At 44.5% G+C, this 13,987-nt stretch overlaps 2 protein-coding genes across 7 annotated transcripts in view; one reads left to right on the top strand and one right to left on the bottom strand.

Moving 5' to 3' along the window:
- Positions 1-5,773: 5,773 nt before the first annotated feature.
- On the bottom strand, positions 5,774-7,896 carry neflb (neurofilament light chain b). Its single transcript, XM_073465798.1, has 4 exons — positions 6,826-7,896; positions 6,541-6,665; positions 6,041-6,444; positions 5,774-5,961 (listed from the first exon to the last, which is right to left on the bottom strand). Exons 1-4 carry the CDS (start codon positions 7,894-7,896, stop codon positions 5,774-5,776), a joined length of 1,788 nt encoding a protein of 595 aa, XP_073321899.1.
- A 1,460-nt stretch (positions 7,897-9,356) lies between these two features.
- cabin1 (calcineurin binding protein 1) overlaps positions 9,357-13,987 on the top strand; it is a 48,915-nt gene continuing 44,284 nt past the window's right edge. For all 6 annotated transcript variants that reach the window (XM_073466480.1, XM_073466477.1, XM_073466475.1 and 3 more), the window contains exons 1-12: positions 9,357-9,465; positions 9,987-10,045; positions 10,152-10,244; positions 10,346-10,459; positions 10,717-10,851; positions 10,952-11,132; positions 11,231-11,360; positions 11,516-11,665; positions 11,935-12,242; positions 12,355-12,532; positions 12,622-12,755; positions 12,847-13,064. In XM_073466480.1, the coding sequence (XP_073322581.1) occupies positions 10,043-10,045; positions 10,152-10,244; positions 10,346-10,459; positions 10,717-10,851; positions 10,952-11,132; positions 11,231-11,360; positions 11,516-11,665; positions 11,935-12,242; positions 12,355-12,532; positions 12,622-12,755; positions 12,847-13,064 (1,644 nt within the window). In that variant the 5' untranslated portion in view covers positions 9,357-9,465; positions 9,987-10,042. The remainder of the gene's footprint in view (positions 9,466-9,986; positions 10,046-10,151; positions 10,245-10,345; positions 10,460-10,716; positions 10,852-10,951; positions 11,133-11,230; positions 11,361-11,515; positions 11,666-11,934; positions 12,243-12,354; positions 12,533-12,621; positions 12,756-12,846; positions 13,065-13,987) is intronic.

The raw sequence follows: 13,987 nt of genomic DNA, 5'->3' as shown, positions 1-13,987 counted from the left end.
TTCGAGGGACTTGGATTACATTTAGTGTTTTGTTTTTTTGGGTTTTTTTACGTTTCCTAACTCAGTTTTTTAGGAGAAAGCTGCAACGTTGTTTCGCAGCACAGCTCCAGAAATGTTTGGCGGACCATAAAACTTCAGCCGACCTTCCATCGGCACAGAGGTGAGGGGATAATGACTTTGAATTTTCATTTGATATGATCACAGTCCTCAGGTGAGGCAGGGTGAGCATATTATACCCACAAGTCTAACATCTCATTTCCAGGTCGTGATTCATGACCGAGGAGGTGCCCTGAGGCTCCTGCATTTGTCTCCATATGACTCAGTGAAGCATCCTTTGTACCCCTGTAGCGGGTACAAAAGGCCATCTGAAAACTGTAGCTATGTGTACACCAGGAGAAAGCGAGTATCTATTTTTAGAGCGAGAGTGCCACATCTCTAAATGAAATAGGCTCTGTCTGCTGTCTTCCAGGCAAATGTGAAGGCTCATTCAGCAGAGCCTTTTTAATTAGGTGATTCTCCCAGATCAGCAGAGGGAGCCACAGCTCTTATCTGAGACGTCCTTTTCTTTGTTGAGACAAAGCGTAGCTGTGTGACAACCAAACAGACAGACTGCAGCGTGACCACCCTCAGAGTCTGGACCGCAGCCCGAGCTGTCTGAGAAGAGTGAGCCTACCCACCTTAAAATCTGAAAAACATAATCAGGACGTGAAAGGAGGAGAAGGTGAATCATTTTTTCTTCCAAAGACATGGAAAACATTTCCCCCCCAGTATTCATTACCAGAGTCTGAATGTAAAATGTTTTTCAATTGCAGATGCTGGATTCTGGTGCAGCGTTTCACCTCAGCATCAATTTTGGTTGTCAAGGTTATAATGCGGGCCTGAGTACAGAACCAAATAGCAACCAGCGATGTCGGAGCTTTGGTTTGAAGAATAGATTTCTGACATCGAGTCCAAAAACAGAATATGGCTGTATCTTCTATCCTCATGAAATGTAATATGTCTTTGTTGTGATGGAGAGCTGATATTCTTTTCTGTATGGAGACAATGATTCATTGATTCGTGACTCATGGCCAAGACAGACTTTACACAATGTGCTGTGAAAGTCTAGGAAGAACTGAAGGTCAGCTGGTCCGATTTTTCTTTTTTTCTTCCCCGACAGTTGTAAAATAAGTATAAGAGAAAAGTCTCTTCTTCTTAAGGAAATTTAAGAAAACTAAAGTCCAGTTCCAAGTTTTTGTCGGCTTTTACAAAGGAGCGACCGAAAGCATCCGTGAAAACATCTCAAACTGGAATGGCTCGTTTGCATCCCAATCGCCAGAACAAATGTGATTGTACGTTTCTGCAAACCACAGATATGCTGAAACTTCATATTTCCTTATGTTGCAACTTCATGTTTCTTTCTGTTGATTCAGGCACAAAAACCACTTGGTTAGGGTTCGAAAAACATTGTGTTTTGGCTTAAAATACTTCCTTTGGTCACCACAAACACGGCTGGAAATCGTCCAGAGGACTTTTTTTTAAATATCCAGTGGTTTTGTTCTTACAAACGTTGAAATGCAGTCTCAAACTGCAAACACTGGCTTGGCAGCCTTCTCACCTGTAACTCCTCCACCTCCATCAGGTCATTAACATGTAATGTGACACGTATTGGAATATATGTTATGCAGCCTATGACACGTACAGATGTGAACGTATCAGTAGTTTGCAGAAATGTGAGCTACCGACATTTTATTCTGGCAACTAGTCTGTGAGGTCGTAAATCTCAAAGCAACATGCACACAAACAAAAAAAAAAGATATTAGGGGTATCAAGGATGAGTTCAAGATCTCCACCTGTCGTCTGGTGGTCTGGATCTCCTGCCATCTGGCAGCAGGACAGGAAGTCTCTACAGCGGGTGATTAAAACCGTCCAGAACATCATTGTACTCTTCTACAGAGCATCAGTGACTTCGCTGAGCCCACTGAGCCAACAGGATTGTGATTTTGGGCTGTAGAAATAAAACTGATTTGATTTGATTTGCAGTGAGATGTCTGCACAGAGCCCGAAGGATACTGAAAGACAACACCCACCCAGCCACAGGCTGTTCACCCTGCTGCCAGCTGGCAGGAGATCCAGACCATCCGACTACAGAACAGGCTGTGAGACTCCTGAACTCATCCCCAGCACTCCATCATGAAGAGTTTTTTACTCACCCGATAATTGATAATTATCTATCAGTTATTATGTCTATTTCTTGTTATTTTGTGAACATGCAGCTTCGGGAATTACAACAAAGATTTCACAGCCTTGTCACAGAATAACACGTTTTCAGTTTACGTTTCTGTGAACCACTGATATGTTCACATTTGTTCGTGTCATCGGCTACGTACCATATTTACATTTCAAAATATGTGTCACATCACGTTCACATTACATGTTTACAACTTGACTTCGATATCAGGAGGTGGAGGGGACGGTGGTGGGTTTAGAAGCCAGGGATCGCAGTTCGAGACTTGTTTCAACATTTGTAAGTGTGAAACTACACAATGTTTTTGAGACGAGCTCGGGACGATTTCCAGCCATGTTGGTGGAGACAAAAACCCGTAGTTTAGGCCAGAACTTGATCTTTTCGTAGCCCTAACCAAGCACAGCATTGTCACAACATAAAGTAGAAAACTGAACGTAAAGAAATGTAAAGTTTCAACACATCTGCGGTTTGCAGAAACGTCCATCGCCAATATTTATTCTGGTGATTGTGTTGACACAGTCTTGTGCTGCATGGTTTCCTGTGATGCTATAATCATTCTGAATGTAGATGTCAAACACAGAAACTGGATATCTCTATTTTGGGTGACTGTACTGGTGCTTATTCCTCTTACCTTTTTCACAGGAAACCATCTGCTGCCGATGTCTCCCGCTGCATCTTCAGCTCTTTGTTTTTCATCAAAGGATGGTGTGTTTGGGAGGTCTCGGTGGGCCTCAGTGACGGGTCTCTCTCCTTCTGACACAGTGTAGGCCCACAACAGGGAGAGGGAGTTATAAGATTTATATCCCGGGCTGTTCCCATCCCGAATGTGACGGATGAAATAAAGGATGAAACTCGATATCTGAGCGATGAAATGTGGTAAAAATAATACAGCTTTGCTTTGATATGCCACTTTTACAGGGGATCCGTGTCCCATCATGCCCTGAGATAGACACACACAGTACACAGACACACACAAACACACACTGTACAAACACACACACCCACACACACACTGTACAAACACACTGTACAAACACACACACACACAGCCTTGGCCATGAGGAGGTTTTATATATCCTGCTGGTGGTTTACTGTAACTATTGTGAAGAGCTCGATCGTTGCTTCATCATTCTGTCTGCGGGATGGTAAGTGCATTAAAGGAACAGTTCGCCAAAAATTATCCACTTTACTTTTTCCACAAAAACATTTCTGGAGCTTCACAGCAAAACATCGTTGCAGCATTCTCCTAAAGAACTGAAGTAGCTGGAGACTTGACGTTAAAAACCAACCAAAATATACATGAAATGGCTCCATACAGCTCGTCTGCTGTAATCCAAGTCTCCTTAACACCAGAGATCCCAAATTGATTTTTAAAAGATGTTTCTTGTGAGGTGGTCGGGTCAAACGTTCATATCCAGTGTGAAGGTGAAAGTCAACAGTGAGCTTTTTTAACTTACTAACTTATTTAAGCTACACCACACAGTCTGAAGTGGGTGCACACGCTCAACTGCACATCAAGGGTGTAAATAACATCCTTTCAGACCAGTTTAGGATCTCAGGGCTCCTGGAGACTTGGATTACTCCGGACCAGCTGTATGGAGCCGTTTAATGTTTTTTTTTGGTTGTTTTTTCTGTTTTAAAACAAGTCTCCAGCTGCTTCAGTTGTTTCGGAGAATGATGCAACTTTTACTGCGAAGCTCCAGAAATGTTTTGTGGACTACGAAGAACGACAAAACTTTTCCTTTAAAAATCCAGCCAGTACTATATCATGACCGTACTTTTAATCAATAAGAGAACATTAACAGTATTGCTGTCTCTTTGAGTGCTGAGAGGTGTGTGTAAGCGAGGCCAAATCCATTGCAAAGTATAATTTAGGATGATTAAATTGAGTGCTCCTCTGGAATGACTCCGTCTGTAGCAGCTGAGAGCAGCAGAAGGAGGAGGCTGGTGCAGTTTAGCTCGGGGCGGGGTAGACCGAGGACAAGGAGGACGGAGAGGGAGAGGAGGAGGAGGTTGAATACAGACTGGGGCTTTTCTCTGACACAGGCAACATGTGCTCGTACGTGAAGCACGTGCACTAAGTGTCATTATGTGAATACTTAATTAAAGGTTGATGCAATATTTGTGCGTCAGAAACATCAAACGGATCCTCACACACCACATCCACTCCTGTGTGTGTTTGTGTAACTGTGTCCGAGATATGATGGATAGAGTGTGTGTGTGTGTGTGTGTGTGTGTGTGTGTGTGTGTGTGTGTGTGTGTGTGTGTGAGTGAGTGAGTGTGTGTGTTCGGGCTTCATCTCCGTGATTGGGATTGCATCTCTGCAGATGCCTGGAGGAAGCCTCTGGTCTCTCAGCCTCTTTACAGGGTAAATAGCAGCCCGTCCTCTGTCAAGGTTTAGTGCAGTGAGTCTTTCTCCTCTCTCTCTCTCTCTCTCCCCCTGATTCCTCCTTAATCTCTCCCTCTCCCCAGTGAAATAATGAAATTGCGCTCCCTCTTCCTCGCTCTCTGTTGCCGTCCTGCGTGATTTGACACTTAGCCAGATTCTTTGGTGCAGCAGACTAGCTGAGTCATAAAGGTTTCAGTGCGCCCTGATTTATGGACAGTGATGTGGACGAGGGTGAGGCAGCAGGAAAAACACCGGTGTCAGCTCGCTGATCACACACACACACACTGGACGGAGACGACCTGCTGACTTCAGATAAAGACAGAAACGCTGCTGTTACTCATTTCTTAGATACCAAACTTCTGGTCTTCTTTATTGGCCAATCATGTTGAAAACGTGACGCTTCATACTGTTTGATGTGATTTCTGCAGACTTTTCTTGTTTGCTGTACTTTATTGTGGTGTGATTCATCAGTAAGGGCCGTTTGGCTGCCGTCTGTACTTTTTCCATTAACCTCCATTAACATTCTGGTGAGAGAAGAACATTTTGTTTTTAAAACCTGACTGAAAATGGAGCCTCGGCTGATTAGCAAGTAAAACTATCCTGCCTGTGAGACGAGTCACAGAGCTTTGACGTGAAATATGATTCTCTGCTAAAGTGTTTATTCATGTTAAATGTGATTGACAATTATTACAACCGTTCCAAGTGGAAATGAAGAAGCCAGGCGCCAGCTTCAGGTTGACAAGGTTTTTTATTCAGGTTCAACGCAGCACATGTAAAGAATTATTTAAAGCACTCAGTGAGGACTTAGTAAGGCATTTCAAACTGGGTATTGCACATACAGACAGTTGTTCAGGCATGTTTTGGTGACAGTAAAGCACAAAGGTGTTTTGCAAACAAATCTCCACAAAGCAGAATTTCTACCTCCGACACTTGTCACATCCTGTCTTCATCAAGTTATTGATTAGCTGTTTGTTTTCTTTGCTGGTAGAGTGAGCGTACATGCTGTGAGTCACTCAGACGATTTATTCACCGACATGTCGTCTTCTGATTTCAAGAGCTTTTCGTTTTGGTTTGAATGTGACAAACATCTCTGAGAGCACCAGAGAAGACATCCTTCAGCTACAGAGCTAGCAGGTTATTTTTAAAAGCATTCAGATTTAAGCTTTCTTATCTGTCGTTTTTCCATCTTTCTCTCCGGCATCCTCTTTTTCAGGTTCTTCCTCCCCCTTCTCACCCTCTTCATCACCCTCGTCGTCTTTCTTCTCAGCATCCTCCTCTTCTTGAGCCTGGCCCTCCTCTCCTCCGTCCCCCTCGTCTTCTTTCTCTCCATCCTCTGCCTCACCTTCTTCATGTGAGGAGGGAGAAAAGTTAGAATTAGTTTACCACCACACACAAATCAATTCAACAAATGTGACCACACTAACCTTCTCCATCTGCTTTTTCCTCTCCCTCGTCTTGTTTTTCCTCCTCCTCCTTTTCTTCCGCCTCAGCCTCCTCTTCCTCCCCCTCTTCTCCCTGATCCTCCTCTGCCTCTGCCTCCTCTTCCTCTCCCTGCTCCTCTTCCTCCTTCTCTTCCTCTTCGACCTGCTCTTCCTCCTCCTCCTCCTCTTTAGGAGGGCTGGCCTCCGCCTGCTGTGCTTTGCTCGCGGATATTGTCTCCTCTGTGGAGAGTGATGAAGTGTACAGGCGGCTGCTCAGCAGGTACGGAGCTGCAGAGCTCAGCTGAGACTGGAAGGAGAACTGTGTTCTTCCGTAGGATGGAGTAGCGTACATGAAAGATGCCGGTCCGGCCACATTCAAGCGATTCTCCTCTCCTTCGAGGAGTTTCCTAATAAAATAAGATATGTATCGTAAGGAAAAGAGATGCTAAACTATCGTTCTTGGTGGCATTCGTTTAAATCACACAGTTTTACAAAACACTCACCTGTAGGCTGCGATTTCAATATCCAAGGCCATCTTCACATTCAAGAGGTCCTGATAATCTTTCAAGTAACGAGCCATGTCGTTCTTGTTTGCCCTCAGCTCATCCTCCAGTTGACCTATTGTATCCTGCAGGTAGAAGATAAATGAACATGTTGGTGGCACAGGACTGACAGCTAATCTTTGGGGTCATTGCAAGTGAACAAACTGGCAGCCAAAAAATGTAGAAATATAGAGAAATTATTTCATCATACAAAGCACATTGAGATGTTTGCGGCCTGTTCCTCACCTGCAGTGCAGAGATCTCAGCACTCTGTTTCTCCTCCACGTCCTGCAGTTGGTTTTCCAGAGCGTTATTCATCTCACGGCAGGCATCGATCTCCAGCGTCTTGGATTTGAGGAGCCGGCGGTAATCTCCAGCCTCATCTTTGGCAGAACGTGCACTCTCCGTGCTGCGAGCAGAGCCTACTGTCATCACATTCATCTTGCTGCAGAACCAGTCTTCGGCCGATTGAAGGTTTTGTTGTGCCAGCTTCTCGTACTGGACTCGGATGTCACGGAGAGCAGCAGACAGGTCAGGCTTGGCGATCTCCATCTCCACTGACACATCGGCGCTGTACTGTATTTGGGCCTGCAGCTCTGCGATCTCACTCTCACAGAGGCGCTTCAGGAAGGCCAGCTCATCCAGCAGGGTCCCGACTCTTTTCTCCAGCTCAGCCTGGCCCAGTGCGGCCTCGTCGGCTTCCTTCCTGGCATCCATGAGCCGGCCCTCTGCTTCCTCTCTGCCAAGCACTTCATCCTCATAGCGCTTCTGCATGTTCCTCAACACATTTTCCATCTCATCCCTGTGGTCCTGGGCTGCCTGCTTCTCATGGCGGGCCTCTTCTACAGCGGCACGGAGCTGGCGGATCTCATGCTCGTACAGGGCCCGGATGTTGGATGGCTCCGTCTGCCTCTGCCTGAGCAGCAGGAGTTCAGTCTCCAGCAGCTTGTTCTGCTGCTCCAGCTCATGGACCCTCTCGATGAAGCTTGCAAAGCGATCATTCAGGTCCTGCAGCTCAGCCTTCTCCTGGGTCCTGATTACTTTGAACTCAGAGCTGACCTGGGCTGCTTGGTCCAGGCGTAGCTCAGTGGCAGCTGCAGACACTGGAGCAGAGAGCACGGAGGAGTAGCTGGAAACAGCTCGGGCATGTGTGGGATAACTTCTGCGTGAAGATGCATAGGAAGTTATTGGAGCAGAATGGGTTGAGTAAGCAGACCTAGATCCTATTCCTCCACCTGCTCCATATCCTGCAGTGCGCACAACTACTCTCCTCTTGTAAGAAGATGGGAAGTAAGGGTCAAAGCCGATGGAAGTCATGGCTGCACTACGTCTAGGAATGTAGCTGGGTTGACTGCACTGAGAATCTGCATTACCCCGGCTTTTATAGAGCCTGTAATGACTATGACGTAAGCTATTTTTTGCCGGCATGCTGACAGAAGGAATTGATAATGGTGCCAGCCAGCCAGCTTCAGCCAAGGCAGAGATGGGAAGGGAGTGGGGGGGGTGGAGGAGGCGGGGATAAGCAGTGGAGCAACAAGGGACTGCAATAGACAGGGTCACTGAGGACAAAAACGGTATACTGTTACTCCTAAAAACTGCAGAAGTTGTTACAATTTGCCACCATAAATCCTGAGTAAGACATAATGTGTCTGCCTTGTAGCTGTGCAAACTCTTGAAAAGCTTCCTGACGGGCGAGGGGAGGAGAAACAGCATCCTTTTGTAAAAGATGACACAGCTTTGCACTGCTTTGTCTCATCTGTCTGCTGAGTTAGACAGAATATTAATGACAATATTACTATGATCCAAGAAGCAAAGCAAATCATCTGAAGATCAAAGTATTCTGAAGATCCTGTGATTAAAAAAATACCACATCAGTCTGAGAGAAAACATTTTACACCATTAGAAAATGAAGGTTTGCCATCTAGTGGTTGTCTGTTTACCATGCAGGTTAGACATTACAAATGTTGAGTGTAAATGTGTACGACAGATTACACTGATACAACATAATTATCTGGCATAAGAAATGATTCGGATGTTGCCGTCCATGTTTTTCCTAATCTATTCTGCATAAAGTGCATATTTTATAGAGCTAATGCCTCAGAGAGAGCAGTAAGGCTGTGTCATACCGGGTAAATGATGCAGGCTAAGGACATGCTCTGACATGATATAAATAATTAATTGAATAAATAAATAAATAAATAAAGTTGTTTACAGGTTTAGTTTGTAAGAAGAAGGTTCTCTACCTCTTTAAACAGACTGTTATTAAGACGCAGAAAGAAAAGGAAAATAAAAACTGTGCCTTTTTCTTACATATTCACCTTTATACCCAAATAATTATGTTAAGGTGGTTTTTCACCATTTAAAACAATATCCACAAATGAATGCAGGCTCTTTTCTGTACTTTAAGGTTTAAACACAATTTTGAGAGGTTTAAAAACTTATTTTGAGAGTTGTCACACACAAGTGTGAAAAAACTGACGTTAAATTGTTAATTCTGTCTAAATAATTTCAATAATTACTTTAATATCACGTTTTTTATTACAATTAGCGACATTAAAGCGTTTACCTGTGTGATAAATGCCATTTTTTAGCACTGTGCGTGATGACGTACGGTATCGTCTAATATGCTAATATATGATTGGTCACAGGAATACACCCACAGCGTCTTGACCAATGAGCGTCGACTTTACTAATTGGCGGGGTAGCAAATGTCACGCTGTGACGCAAACGGCCGCAACGCTAACAACAACAAAGGATGGAGAATAAATGAAGTTTGAAACTTGCTTCGTGCTTCGTGTTCGCTCATGACCGCGCTGTTTTTTCACACACTGCTGCCTCGTTGTTTTAACAGCAGCGTTACAAGTGCAGTTAAAGCGGAAATGAACGGTAAGACGTCCAAGCTTTGCTGAGTGATGGTCACCCGGTGAAACACAAGCTAGCGTTAGCTTAAATAATGTTTGCTAACGGTAGCTAGCTGCGAGCTGTAAAGTGAGTTATCCAGCCCCGTCGGGGAAGATATAATCACCACCTGCTGTGGTTCCTGGTTGTGTGAAGGTATAGTCAGGGGAAAAACTGCATCGATACCCAACGGCAAGGCTAAGCTAACCAAGCTAAGTTTTGAATGGCATTTTGGAAAGGTTAGCTAATCGATGTCAACCTCCTCTCACTTAGCAAGTGTGCAAAATGATAACGTGACTGCACCGGGTTGCCTTGCTCGTCTCTCTGTCGAGTTAGATTACAGTTGGCTCACATATACACTCAACATGACACTAACTAAATGAACAGAGTTGTTTGAACACTGAGAAGTTGACTGACAGTGGTCGGTAAAACGTGCTACAACAAGGTTTGTCTAAATGTTTGTAGTGTTGCTTTAACCTTCCTCTTTGGGTTTCCATACATTTCTCTAGATCCTCTTAATCACTGCAAACCGTGAAGGCGGCCAGGCTGCTTTCTACACATCAAAATGGTAAGGCTTTTAAATAAGTGCACCTTGTGATCGTGCAGATTATTCCTGGGTTGTATATCTGCTTACTGAAGGGGGTTTGTCTCTTTTCCTGTGCTGCTCTTCACAGATCCGCATAGCAGCACTGAATGCTGCTTCGACAGCTGCAGATGAGTCTCAAGACCCACTGCGAAGCAGCAAGAGTCAGACAAAAGAGGCTCAGGTACAGCCCAGATGCAGATGAATCAGCAGTATCGGGCCTGTTTGCTAATGTGGATCCAAACTGATTTTTCTTTTTCTTTTTTTTTGTATCTGTGTCCGCAGGAAGCTGAGGCGTTTGCTTTGTATCACAAAGCTTTAGATCTGCAGAAACATGACAAGTTTGAGGAGTCTGCCAAGGCTTATCATGAGCTTCTCAAAACTCCTCTGCTCAAAGAGGTAACATATCTAACAGCATATTGTCCACTCAAAACACTATGTGGTACTGTGTGTCTGGGGTGTAAGTGACACCTGCGTAATGCCTTCAAATATCCACCCCAATACACCTCATTTAGTCAGTGAGGATGATCACTTTTAATCCTGCATGATGCATTTCAAATGTAGATTTGCTGTAATCCAGCCCATGTGCAGCAGAATGATTAATCTGCATTACTCTGTGTTTGGTGCCAAACTTAATGTATCCTCTAATATTTTAGGCGATGGCCTCGGATGATCAGAGAGTGGGTCTCAAGCATCCCGGACTGATGTTGAAATATTCCACTTTTAAAAACTTGGCGAGTATGTCTGCAACACGGGATGACCTGGAGACGGCTATGGAGTTTTATTTAGAGGTAAAACGATAAAGTCCCAGTTTTCTTCACTTTGTGTGACTAAGTATCTTGCAGATGTGGTGAGTGACATGTCACATTTTCTGCTCTCTTCTTTTCTCAGGCTGTTATGTTGGACTCCACTGACGTTAACATGTGGTACAAAATCGGTCAGGTGGCTGTGCGACTCATGCGCATTCCTCTGGCTCGACATGCCTTTGAGGAGGGATTGAACTGTAACCCGGACCACTGGCCCTGCCTGGACAACCTCATCACTATCCTCTACACACTTAGTGACTACACCTGTAAGAGATGCAGCATCATAAGCTCTTTCCTCTCATAACCAGTGCAGGAGCTCAAGTATAGAAAGAAAAAGTAACTGTCATGTGCACGCTTTTTCCAGGCTGTTTGTACTTTATCGCCAAAGCCCTGGAGAGGGATCATTGTTACACTAAAGGCCTCGTGCTGAAGGAGAAGATCTTTGAGGAGCAGCCCTGTCTGAAGAGGGACACCATGCAGATGTTCTTGAAATGGTGAAGCCACCTCACTTTTAATTCCTCCATTTTACAAAGATACAAAATTGTCGGTTATCCTATCGTCGCGAAAAAAAATCTTTATCATGCATCCCCAGCAGCTCTATCCTTTCACATCACTGATGAACCTCTGTGCTGCGTTGTGTCATTTGCAGTGATATGTCCATTCACTATGTGGAAGTGGAGAAAGAGGAACGCGACTCCATCGTGGAAGAGGCGCTGGACATGCGGAAGCGCAGGCAGGCTCTTTCTCACCGTGAACAAACACCTGACCTCGTCCTGACTCAGCCCATCCGCTGCCTCTCGTGAGTGATGTGATGTCAGGTGGTTTTTTTTTCCAGTCTGGGTGCTGGATGAAAATTGCTCGTCACTAGAAAATTCACAAACGGGACACTGTACTGCAATTTTCTAGTTCTAGTTAACATTGACTGAATTGTTTCCTGGGCTCAATTTTGCGAACCTGTAGACAAACCTTCACCCCTGATTGTTGTCATGTGTAGTTTTTGTCTTTGCTGTGAATCAGTGACATCTCCTTTTGTAAAGCTAACATTAACAACCTGTTTTTGTATCTCAGATGGAAGCACGTTGGTGAAAGCCTTCTTGCAATGTACCGACATCAGACCACATGTGAGCCCCCACGGCCAAGTCTTGGCCGCAGAATCGACTTGTCAGAGTACCGTGACCGAAACTTCCTCCAGAACCTCCCCCAGCCCAGCAGCCCTGTGAGTATGGGCCAGACCACAGTGCTGAGCAGCAGCCCCAGCTCATCCCTGCCACCGGTGGTCCTCCCTGAGCCAGCAGTTCTGCCCCAACCCAGCACTCAACCTCAGATTACCCCCAGCCAGGCCACCGTGGAGGTCACCACCTCTGCTCCCCCTGTCGGTTAGTTGTTTGTCCAGAGAAATGTATTTTTCGCCTGCCAACATATGATGATGAAGAATTATTTGCTTTCTCAACAGCAGTTTATGTAATATTTTAATGTTATCTTTCACAGTTACAGCAATGGAAGTGTCTCTGACAGATAAAGTGAAGAAGGCTCCAAAGAGGAAACGTGTGGTGGAAGATAGTGGAGAGACGGCAAAGCGGCGCTCGGCACGTGTTCGAAACACAAAATGCAAGAAGGAAGAGAAGATAGATTTTCAGGAACTGCTTTTTAAATACCTTCCATCTAGGTATCTCACTCTAAACTTACTATACAATAAATGAATACATACATCATTGTAGTTCTGTTGATTTAAACTCTGTTTCTGTTTTGTCTCAGGTTAAAGAAGTTTGATCCTGATAATGATGATGAGAGTCTGAGTAATATGGAGACACAGTGTGATGGGAAGGAGGACATGCAGACTCTACATGGCAGCTGCTTGCCTGTTGACTCGGTTGAATACATGGAATCTGGTATGTAGTGCATGATGGATGTTCTTACAATACAATGTTGTGTCTTGTTGCTGTTTTGTCGTATTAACAAACTAGTTGTTTCCATCTGTAGAGCAACAGGATGTCCACAACTTCCTGCTCAACAATATGACCAATGGAGGAATACTGGACCTGCTGATGCGCTACCTGAAGGCAGTGGGTCAGAAGTTTCTGGAGGAGTGGCCTCGGGGGCTGGCTGCTGTGGTGCTGGAGGTCTATCAGACCTGGAGGAAGCACAGCAGTGGTCTTCCTAATCCTCTTCTTCGGGACTGCAGCAACCAACACATCCAGGTAAACCAGAAGAAAACTGCTTCATCTCTTTAATTTCATGACCTTGAATTAGATTTCAGATGTTTCAGACAGACACACTACAGAAAATATCAGTCTCTGCACTATGTGAACAATTCCAATGGGTTTACTGTGGTGGGATATAAAATGTCAAATCTTTATTAGGAACCTAATAAAGTATCTGAGGATGTTTTCACATATAGTCATTTTTAAATGAACCAAACTCAGCCCTCTTAAAGTGGACCATTAGAAAAGGGACTTAGTTCTTTTTGTTGTCACATTGTTGGTTCATTGAACGACTCTGTTCTGTTTCTGGTCCACTTTAGCTCTGGTGGGCCCTCTGTTCTCTTTCTGTTTACATTTCATTCCCTTTGGAGCTCAGACTGCTTTGCTTTATTCGTAGTTTTCATTTGGAACAAGACGGCTGAGGATCTCTCCGATTTTGACGTCTTTGTGTTTTGTCAACAGTTGCTGTTTTATGTGTTCTTTGCTCCATATCTGGAGAGTTGCAATAGTTTCTTCCTCAGACTAAACTACTCTTCATCCACAAGCCTTGCTAACTTAGTCCATGGGTCCCTGTTTGTTTTTTCGGGCAGCCTGGTGTTGTCTATGGCACATTTACAGGTCTGAAATACTACGGCAAAGGGCGAGGTCAACCTGATGACCACAGGATGGGTGAACTGTACTCAACCAAACTCCTAAGGAGATCCGAGTACGGTTCTTTTCAGAGGGGTCCGAGTAAACGCATTATATGCAAAAAAAAATGCTGCCTAATCACTTTAAACTTGTTTGGCAGGCTGAAGGGCCCATTAAAGATTATTTTTTGTGATAAAATGAAGACATTGGTGTTGTCCCAGACACTTCTGATATGTCTAGACTCAATCTGGATCCAGTTTTGGGAACAATCTGCGACTCTGGGGTCAATT

The sequence above is a fragment of the Pagrus major genome, chromosome 5, assembly GCF_040436345.1.
Source record: "Pagrus major chromosome 5, Pma_NU_1.0".
NCBI classification, from domain to species: domain Eukaryota; kingdom Metazoa; phylum Chordata; class Actinopteri; order Spariformes; family Sparidae; genus Pagrus; species Pagrus major.
Note: the sequence above shows the minus strand (reverse complement) of the source record. Positions and strands in the feature narration are given on the sequence as shown.